The 10,616-nt window shown below is 38.9% G+C and overlaps 1 protein-coding gene across 1 annotated transcript; it reads left to right on the top strand.

Moving 5' to 3' along the window:
* Positions 1–6,778: 6,778 nt before the first annotated feature.
* LOC131748063 (histone H2B type W-T-like) lies at positions 6,779–7,183 on the top strand. The gene has a single exon (XM_059050158.1). The coding sequence runs from the start codon at positions 6,779–6,781 to the stop codon at positions 7,181–7,183; it is 405 nt and encodes a 134-aa protein (XP_058906141.1).
* The last annotated feature ends 3,433 nt before the right edge of the window (positions 7,184–10,616 follow it).

The raw sequence follows: 10,616 nt of genomic DNA, 5'->3' as shown, positions 1-10,616 counted from the left end.
GGGGTCACATTATTTTCCCTTAAGGGATCACCAGTGTTCTCATTATTATTATTATTATTATTATATGAGGATCTACAAACCATAGCTTATATTCAAACATCAATTTTGAACACACGGAACAGGCCTACACGCTATCAATTTTGAAGCAATGTGATATCAAGTGTAGAAGGGACCGTGAAAAAATAGAGGGAGTTACAAAAAAATCCTGACAAATGCCAGCCAGCTCAGCAGAAGCATTCAGCTTGCCCTAAAGTACATGAGAAATAATAAACAATTGCTGTTTTAATCCACTAAGTTTTGAGGTAATTTACAATGCAGCAATCGCTAAAAGATACAGTATTATGAAAAATTCAGTTTTTTTCCAGATTGCTCAGGAATTCAGATGCCTCGATTCATCAAAAAAATTTTTTTGAGTAAGCCTTTCCATCAGTATTCTATGCTTACATGTGTTGGAAGAATTGAAAACGTGTAACTATACCTCCTAATAAACATCCAATCAGTATTTATCTGTGATCAGAACCAATGTTCCCTTAATATAATGGAAAACTCAGGAGATAGGCCCACCTATAGCTCAAAATTCATGTCTTCTGTGGGTTGAATCCTTTCTCCCTAAAATTCCTAGGCTGATGTCCTAAACCCTAGTACCTGACATGAGATTGTATGCAGAGATAGGATCTTTACTGGAGGAATCAAGTTCCACTGCATTCATTAGGATGGTCCCTAATGCAAAATGACCTGTATCCATATAAAACGGGGGAAATATGGACACAGAGACCCTCATATAGGGGGGAATCTGTGAAGAGATATAGGGGTGTCTCTGCCATCGCCACAAGCCAAGGAGAGGGGACTGGAACAGAGGCTTCCTTCACACCACACTGAAGGAACCAAACCAGCTGACATCATGATTTGGACTTCCAGCCTCCAGAAGTGTGAGACATTAGGTACCTGCTCTTCAAGTAAACCATCTCTGGCATTTTTAACATCAGCCCCAGATAACTAATACAATATTCTTAAATCACCACAATTAGAAACATACAACCAATCAAGCAAAGAAGAAAAGAGCAGGCAAATAATCACACCTGATACCCTCTCTGTTGCCGAGGCTGAACATCCACGAAGGCACTCTCTTGTTCAGCCCAGAAAATCGACTTTAACTTCGGACCAATGGCTGTGGGTCACCGTTGCTGGTCTCTCATTGGCTGATTCAGAGCCTAGTGTTGTTTGAGCTTCTCTGATTGGACCTCCCATCATCCGAGGCCTTTATCGCCAAGGTGGTTGTTTTCAAAAAATAGAAGAGTGAAGGCTGGAAAAGAAAAGAAACAGATTACCTGAACAAGTTGGAGTAGACACTTCAGTTAGAAGATTTAAAATTTTTCCGGATTGGGCTTCCCTGGTGGCGCAGTGGTTGAGAGTCTGCCTGCCGATGCAGGAGACACGGGTTCGTGCCCTGGTCCCGTAGGATCCCACATGCCGCGGAGCAACTAAGCCCGTGAGCCATGGCCGCTGGGCCTGTGCGTCCGGAGCCTGTGCTCCGCAACGGGAGAGGCCACAACAGTGAGAGGCCCGCATACCGCAAAAAAAAAAAATAATAATAATAAAATAAAATTTTTCCGGATAGATTAGAATCTGGGATAGAATTTTTTCCTTGAACTTTTTGATTTAGTTATTCATTTGCTGTGTTTGGATCCACACTTTAAATGCATTCCATCACATAAGTAATGGCGAAAAGAGTTTGAATGGGATATTTTTATCCTAGCAATACTATTTTCCATGGGTTGATGCTCATAATTTGTTGATTAGGCAGTGAGGGCTCTCCCTCGGTGTGTCTTTACAGTAAACCACAGCGTTAGATCGCGATTGCTCACTAGGTGCCCTTCTTTCCTCAAGCACCCACTGAAGTGGGTAATCACAACCCCTCACACCCGTTTCCCGAATTCAACGGCATAAGTAACTAAATTCCCATTATCTTTGTTTCTTTCTCGATTTCCCATGTGTTGCTCACCCTTGCACGCCCCGTCTTCACTCTCCAGCTGTATTATGCTGGATTTGTAATATGTTACAAAAATGATCCTATTTCATTTCTGAATCCACAAATGCAAAACACGCAAAGCACAATAGCAGTGTCCTGGTGTATTACAGCTCTTAGAATTACCTTTCATGTGTGACCAGAGCTATGAGACTAGCATGCAAAAATAACTTTGGTAATGCATCTCTGTTTCATACGGAGAAAAACTATAATTTTGAAGCAGCAACAATTAATATGATAGAAATCTAGTGATATTTCTGAAGTCAACTCTTTTCAAACTGCTCCACACTTGTTCCTCTCAAAAGGCACCCGGCTCCGAAAAGAGTTTTGACTTCTGAAATTTTTTTCCAGTGTGTACAAGAACTTCTAGTTGTAGAGGAAAGCATGCACTCGATTTCATGGTAGATTTTAATGGTAAGTTGTTCATCAAACTCTTTTTTCCCCCCAAATCCTTTTATTTTAATTTCCAAGATTCCAGAATCGTAATCAGAAATGAACTTCCTCAGGGGGCTTATTTGCCTAAATCTTATTTCTATTGAGCTCAAGGAGAGCTTTGGGGGTAATATCGGCCCCCTTCATGCTTGCAATAGGCACTGAACTCGCTTTAGTGTCCTGCCCTGCTCCCCATTTTCCTCTTCAGCAAGTGGTGTTCTGTCCAAAGTAGAATAATTTGTTTTTGGTCTCTCCACAAAATGAGCCCAATAAATTTTTGAATTTTATAGTTTATATGGCTTTTGTCTCATTCTTTGCGTGAGAGAGACATCCTTTACAAACTTCTACATCCTAGTCAAAAGGGTTATTTACAACTTATTTTAAATGTTCAATGAAACACTTCACAATCGTGATGAAATATTGGACTTTAAAGCAAATCAGAATATATTGCAAAGGATTTAAATCCCACAGAATGTTCTCTCTCAACAGATGTAGGAAGCTAGAAATCCGTTTAAAAGGAAACAATAGAAAATCAGCAACTTCTTTGAAATTTGGCAATACACTTATAGAAAAATTACACAAATAAAAATATTCCTGGGCCACAAAGAAAAAAGAATGGAAAAGATATGAACCTTGACATGAACCTTAACATTCAAACCACTTGAGGTTAAAGGAGACAACTTAGGTCTTACAAGGCTGACAATCCTCCTCTAAATTGATGCACGGGACTGAAGAAATGACTTGCTCTGGAGTCATGTACTTAAATCCCCATGATTAACTATAAGTAAGGAACAACACCAAAAAAGGCAAAGTATCACAGCTCCCCTCCCCATAATCTCCAGGTTGATTATCATAAAACAGCTATTATCTGTTCAGCTGGGCTCACTGGACCACACTTTGAGCCAGTCGCTGTGGCTCAAAGGCTGCCACTCCCCCAGTGGAGACAGGAGCTTGTGCTGCTCTCACTGGACACTCTCTGATGGATGTAAAATTGCAGGTCATGAAAGTTTGTGTTTTAAAGATGGAAAGAGTCTCTGCTAGGAAAGAACTGATTAGATACATGTGTAAGAATTTTTTAAATAATTTCAAAAACCAGGGAATTAGAAACGTGAAATGTTTGTGAAAATTTTCTTTTTCTATTTCTGTACTATATATCTGTCCCCATTTATATATTTTAGGTATGCTTAAATTGGGATAGGTTGGAAAATTATAATAGATGTAATGGATGGGTATATATGCTTCTTCACGTTTTTTATTGCATATCACACATAAAAAAAAAAAAACAAATCTCCTGGTGCATTCCACAGTACAGAGGTGAGAGAATGAGAATAAAATGGGAAACAGGAAAATAATTTAAACCTTATAGAGCTCTATCAAGACTGACCTAGACAAGCACTAAAACTGGGTTCAAGAAAAGGTTGGAATTCTCTAGTTTCACTAGTTTTGCTCTCATTTATTGGCTGAGAGTGACATCCTCCACAAGTTTGTACATCCTCATGCAGGGTTACTGAGAAGTATTCATTTTTATTATTCTTAAAATTTCTATTGAAGTATAGTTGAGTTACAATATTACATTAGTTCAGCTTTACAACACAGTGAGGCAATAGTTTTAATGTATTATACTCTGTTTAAAGTTATTACCAAAGAAATTGTTATATTTCCCTGTGCGGTCCAGCATGTCCTTGTTGCTTATTTTTAAAGATCAAAATAAATAATTTAAAATATGAAGAAATATTGAGTTCTAATGAAAACCTTAATAAATAACAAAGGATTGGCATCATGGAGTGCATTCTCTCTCTCCAACGATGCAAGAAGTTAGAAATCAATTAAAGAGATAAGGAATTGGAAAATCAGCAAGTACATTGAAATTCAGCAACATACGTATGGAAAAACAAAAGGAAAAAAAGTCAATGCATCAAGAAGGAAACACGATGGATATTAAATTCCATAAATATTATCATAAGCATTAACACTCACATTACTTGAAGAAAGAAAGGAGTCATCTTACAGATGAATGGATAAAGATGTGGCACATATGTACAATGGAATATTACCCAGCCATGAAAAGAAAGGAAATTGAGTTATTTGTAGTGAGGTGGATGGACGTAGAGTCTGTCATACACAGTGAAGTAAGTCAGAAAGAGAAAAACAAATGCCGTATGCTAACACATATATATGGAATCTAAAAAACAAACAAACAAAAATGGTCATGAAGAACCTAGGGACAAGACGGGAATAAAGACACAGACCTACTAGAGAATGGAGTTGAGGATATGAGGAGGGCGGAGGGTAAGCTGGCACAAAGTGAGTTACGTGGACATATATACACTACCAAATATAAAATAGATAGCTAGTGGGAAGTAGCAGCATAGCACAGGGAGAACAGATCAGTATTTTGTGACCTCCTAGAGGGGTGGGATAGGGAGGGTGGGAGGGAGGGAGACGCAAGAGGGAGGAGATATGGGGATATATGTATATGTATAACTGATTCACTTTGTTATAAAGCAGAAACTAAACAGCCATTGTAAAGCAATTATACTCCAATAAAGATGTTAAAAAAAAAAGAGGACACATAGCTTCTGCCTTGCTGTTTGAGAATTCTGAGCTGACAAGTAAAATTCTGCTTATCCTGCTGGACAACCCCATGCAGAGGCACCTCCATGACACCTGTATGAGTGTCAATTATCTCTTACATTGCAGAGTAGCTTAGATATCAGCTGATTACAATTTGGAGACCCTAGCCAGGTTTATATTTTAAGGGTCATTTATGCTTCTATTTTGGTCAATAGATGGAATAGAAAATGTGAAACTTTACATTCCAAACATGAAAAATAACTTGACAAAATTATTTATATACATTATTTAAAATGCTCAACTTTGTGTAAAAAATGACAGAAATGAATAATCCACTGAGACCTTTAATAATTATAGATAACTGAATGACTGCAGCCTTAATGAAAACCTGGACACTTCCTAATGGGAAAAGAAGATGCCCAAACAAAGTTTATTCCATGTCCTTGATTGTGGGAGGGAAAAAGTCTCCTTGAGAATTTATAATCACAAGACAGCCCTTCTGTAGCTTTTGGGTTTGAAGTAACACTATCATCATGGTCCAGATAATTCTCTGTTGCAAATTTTCTTCCATTAATTATCAACATATTATATATATATTAGTAATAAAAACTAGCTTTTTTTCTCTTTGTGAGTAGAACTATTTTATTAGCAGTAGAATTAGCTGGTCCTTAAAGGCCTCACAGGAAATACACTTGAAAGCATGACCATTACCATAGCTAATTGAAGACAACCATCTCTTCAAATTTTCTTCAGTCCTTTTTGATGCACTATGTGTAACTTATTTCTATATGAATATATTAAAAAACCTTTGCTTGTATTATCATTGATTTTTGAAATGAGTAAGTTTCTTTAATTTTTACTCCTTAAAAAAAAAAAAAATTTACTCCTTTTTACTGATACTTCTCCTCTTACCCCGGTGATTTCTTAGAGAATTAAAGTAATCATTGTTTTCAATCAACAACTCATGTTTGTTCACAAATTCAAGCATGTGGGGTATTTTGAGGACCTAAGGAATGTTAAGAACATTTTATATTTGAGAAAGCTTTAAGTATTTTTTACTAATTTTAAAAGTATTCCCATTTCTATTTGTGTTCCAACTTTGGATAATGTGGCTTTGAGATTTAAATTTTTTCTAACTCACTGGGAGTTTTGACCATAATTGGCGACAGTAGATGGTCAATTATGTCCCATGATTTTGAGGAGCACCCTGCAGACCATGTCAGAGACTTCCGGCTCAAGCCACGGAGGCTCAGCCATGGAAAGACAAGCTACTATGTGGGAGTAAAGTGGCCGCCAAGTGGCTAGAGTCCTTCTGATGGCGGCAACGACTTGAGTTAGGCAGGTCAGACACGCTCAGGAAGCTCAAACTGATTTTTCTTCTGTGTAGGTGACTTGGGTGACATCTTTTCAGAGTTCTCATGCATAAATAGTAGGCATAAATCAGCTGAGGTGAACTTTGCCTAACATGGGACATAGTTCCAAGATTTTCTGGTAGAGTTCACAGAAAGTTTAAAGGTCACCAGATTTCCACTGTGAATGGTTGACTGGAGGCCAAGCAGGGGGCCATCCAATCACACGTGACATGGGGTGCCTTAGTGACAGGCCTCCCTGCTTTGCATTTTGCCCAATCAGACATGAACATTGCCCGTGACGTCAGAGAAGGCAGGGAGTATAAACCGGCCAACGGCCCTCAACTGCCACACTGTCCTCTCCTTCCCTCTGAGCTGTGAGGAAGACGATTCCGACATGGCTGAGCCTTCGTCTGTGACGTCTGAAGAAAGCCTGGGCACCAAGGAAGCCGAGCCCTTCGAAGCCGAGCCGAAGAAACCGAAGCGGAAGACAGCGAAGCGCCGCCGCCGCAGCTCTGACGGCTTCGACAGCTTTGCCACCTATTTCCGCAGGGTGCTGAAGCAGGTCCACCAGGGCCTGAGCCTCTCGCAGGAGGCCGTGAAGGTCATGGATTCGTTCGTTAAGGACATCTTCGAGCAAATCGCCACCGAGGCGGCGCGCCTGGTCCGCTCCAGCAAGCGCTCCACCCTCAGCTGCAGAGAGATCCAGACCTCCGTGCGTCTGCTGCTGCCTGGGGAGATGGGCAAGCTCGCCGTGTCCAACGCCAACAAGGCCGTCATCACATACACCACCGGCAAATGACCTGCCTCCGGACCACCTGAGCATCGCAAATCAAAGGCTCCTTTCGATATGGGAACATATGTATATGTATAGCTGATCCACTTTGTTGTGAAGCAGAAACTAACACACCGTTGTAAAACAGTTATACTCCAATAAAGATGTTAAAATAAAAGGCTCTTGGGCTTCCCTGGTGGCGCAGTGGTTGGGAGTCCGCCTGCCGATGCAGGGGACACGGGTTCGTGCCCCGGTCTGGGAGGATCCCACGTGCTGCGGAGCGGCTGGGCCCGTGAGCCATGGCCGCTGAGCCTGTGCATCCGGAGCCTGCGCTCCGCAAGGGGGGAGGCCACAGCAGTGAGAGGCCCGTGTACCACACACACAAAAAAAAATAATAAAAAATAATAATAATAAAAGGCTCTTTTCAGAGCCATTCACTTGGCGGGGAAAAGACCTGTAGCTCTCAAGAGTCCGATCCACTCGGTTTTTGCCCTGTGCCATACTGTCCTTCTTTAAAACATTTCTACCCTGAGGGAAATATAAACCTCATCAACTCTGCTTGAGTATAAGTCTGCAGTGCCATTCGTTCCATGGAAAATCGCAAACATTTCTTAAACATATTGCATCTCGTCACTTTCCTAAATGGTCATTTCTATTCGTGGTTTCTCTGTCACCCATTTTAGGGATCTTTATGGTCAAAATTCTTTCCATAAAAATTCCACTGACCTTTTGAATTGTCATTCACCCACCTGTATATAGCCGTATCATCCAGGGATTTTTATCTGGGATATAGTAACCGATAAAGTGCAGTAGCAGATATAAAAATCACACTTACATGTTCATACTCGTTCAACATATCTGAAATCTGAATTCAGATTTTAAATACATGCAATAGGACACAACACAGTGTAAAATTAGATAAATCTAACTTTCTAGAATCAAGCACTATACCTTCTGAAATTTCTATTCTAGCTAATTCAGATTTCTCTGGTTCTATTTTTTTTTTTTTGCAGCCTATAACTTTTTGATATTTATCCAAACACCTTGACTGAACCGAAGTGCTGCTGCGTGGATGATGGGATGGTCCAATGACAGCAGCTGTAGCCAGCATGTGCAGAGCAGCAGCCAATGAGGGACTGACAGCCCGTGAGCCAAAGCAATCAGCCCTAAGTGTGGTGGGGTGACCAGGGCTGAACCACAAACAGCCATCCTGTGATACTCAGACCAGAGATCGAGCGGGAAAGAGGTGTGATTTCCTTATTGTTATTTTTTCCCTTTAATTAGCTGCTTTTAACCATGGTGATTTCAGTACAGGCATCCAGATCTGGTAGTGGGACATGTCTCTACCTACTTGCCTGAAAATAAGAGGAGGATGTTCAGCAATTAAGAGAACTAAGATGACTCCTTTCTTTTATGTTGTTGTTTTTTTTGCTTTATTGGTTGGATATTTTTAATATGGAATTAGACAAAATATTTTTGAAAATTAAAGAGAATTTAATAGAAATAATGCCATAGAAACAAAGATATTGTTTTACAAATATCAGTTTTCAGAGATTATAAATGATTAGGTACCCAAATTTGACTTTTGGAACAGAATATACTAACAACTATGTAGACTAAAGATTGAACAGCAGAAGTTAGGTTGTACAGGAAAAAAGACAACAATGACTTTTTTGATCTTTATTCTAATTACACACTGCTATATATCAGGAAGTGATAAATGAAGTCTGTATTACAGGGTGTGCTTAGGAATCTAAGATACGGCAAACACACACTTAGGATTGTCATTTGTACATTTCCGACACCAGGTTTCACAAATAAATCTGAATCCAGCAAACTGAAATTTCCAGAGTGGTCAAGAAATTTAGAAAGAATATGAGATTTGCTAATAACTTTCAGTTTACTTGAAATACATAAGAATTGAAGAATTAGAATATATCTAAGACAGAAGGGGTAATATTAGTTGTTCTTGAAATAAAAATATAGATATTTGCTTGGAATGTTATAGGTTTGGGGACACATATACTATATTATATGTATTATATATGTAATATATAATTTACAATCTCATGTATGTTTGGGTTTTATATTTTTATTTTCTTTAACATCCTTATTGGAGTATAATTGCTTTACAATGGTGTATTAGTTTCTGCCTTATAGCAAAGTGAATCAGCTATACATATACCTACTTCCCCATACCTCCTTCCTCTTGCGTCTCCCTCCCACCCTCTCTATCCCACCCTTCTAGGTGGTCACAAAGCACCAAGCTGATCTCCCTGTGCTATGCGGCTGCTTCCCACTAGCTATCTATTTTACATTTGGTAGTGTATATATGTCCATGCCACTCTCTCACTTTGTCCCAGCCTACCCTTCTCGCTCCCCATATCCTCACGTCCATTCTCTCGTAGGTCTGCGTCTTTATTGCCATCCTGCCCCTAGCTGCTTCATAACTTTTATTTCTTTTTTTAGATTCCATATATATGTGTTAGCATACGGTATTTGTTTTTCTCTTTCTGACTTACTTCACTGTGTATGACAGACTCTACGTCCATCCACCTCACTACAAATAACTCAATTTCCTTTCTTTTCATGGCTGGGTAATATTCCATTGTACATATGTGCCACATCTTTATCCATTCATCTGTAAGATGACTCCTTTCTTTCTTCAAGTAATGTGAGTGTTAATGCTTATGATAATATTTATGGAATTTAATATCCATCGTGTTTCCTTCTTGATGCATTGACTTTTTTTCCTTTTGTTTTTCCATACGTATGTTGCTGAATTTCAATGTACTTGCTGATTTTCCAATTCCTTATCTCTTTAATTGATTTCTAACTTCTTGCATCGTTGGAGAGAGAGAATGCACTCCATGATGCCAATCCTTTGTTATTTATTAAGGTTTTCATTAGAACTCAATATTTCTTCATATTTTAAATTATTTATTTTGATCTTTAAAAATAAGCAACAAGGACATGCTGGACCGCACAGGGAAATATAACAATTTCTTTGGTAATAACTTTAAACAGAGTATAATACATTAAAACTATTGCCTCACTGTGTTGTAAAGCTGAACTAATGTAATATTGTAACTCAACTATACTTCAATAGAAATTTTAAGAATAATAAAAATGAATACTTCTCAGTAACCCTGCATGAGGATGTACAAACTTGTGGAGGATGTCACTCTCAGCCAATAAATGAGAGCAAAACTAGTGAAACTAGAGAATTCCAACCTTTTCTTGAACCCAGTTTTAGTGCTTGTCTAGGTCAGTCTTGATAGAGCTCTATAAGGTTTAAATTATTTTCCTGTTTCCCATTTTATTCTCATTCTCTCACCTCTGTACTGTGGAATGCACCAGGAGATTTGTTTTTTTTTTTTTATGTGTGATATGCAATAAAAAACGTGAAGAAGCATATATACCCATCCATTACATCTATTATAATTTTCCAACCTATCCC

The sequence above is a fragment of the Kogia breviceps genome, chromosome X (genome assembly GCF_026419965.1).
Source record: "Kogia breviceps isolate mKogBre1 chromosome X, mKogBre1 haplotype 1, whole genome shotgun sequence".
Taxonomy (NCBI): domain Eukaryota; kingdom Metazoa; phylum Chordata; class Mammalia; order Artiodactyla; family Physeteridae; genus Kogia; species Kogia breviceps.
The sequence above is the reverse complement of the archived record's forward strand: the minus strand, read 5'-3'. Positions and strand labels throughout refer to the sequence as shown.

Bases quoted from the DNA above. Each gene is read 5' to 3' on its own strand.
- LOC131748063 (XM_059050158.1), top strand. From the start codon at position 6,779: ATGGCTGAGCCTTCGTCTGTGACGTCTGAAGAAAGCCTGGGCACCAAG.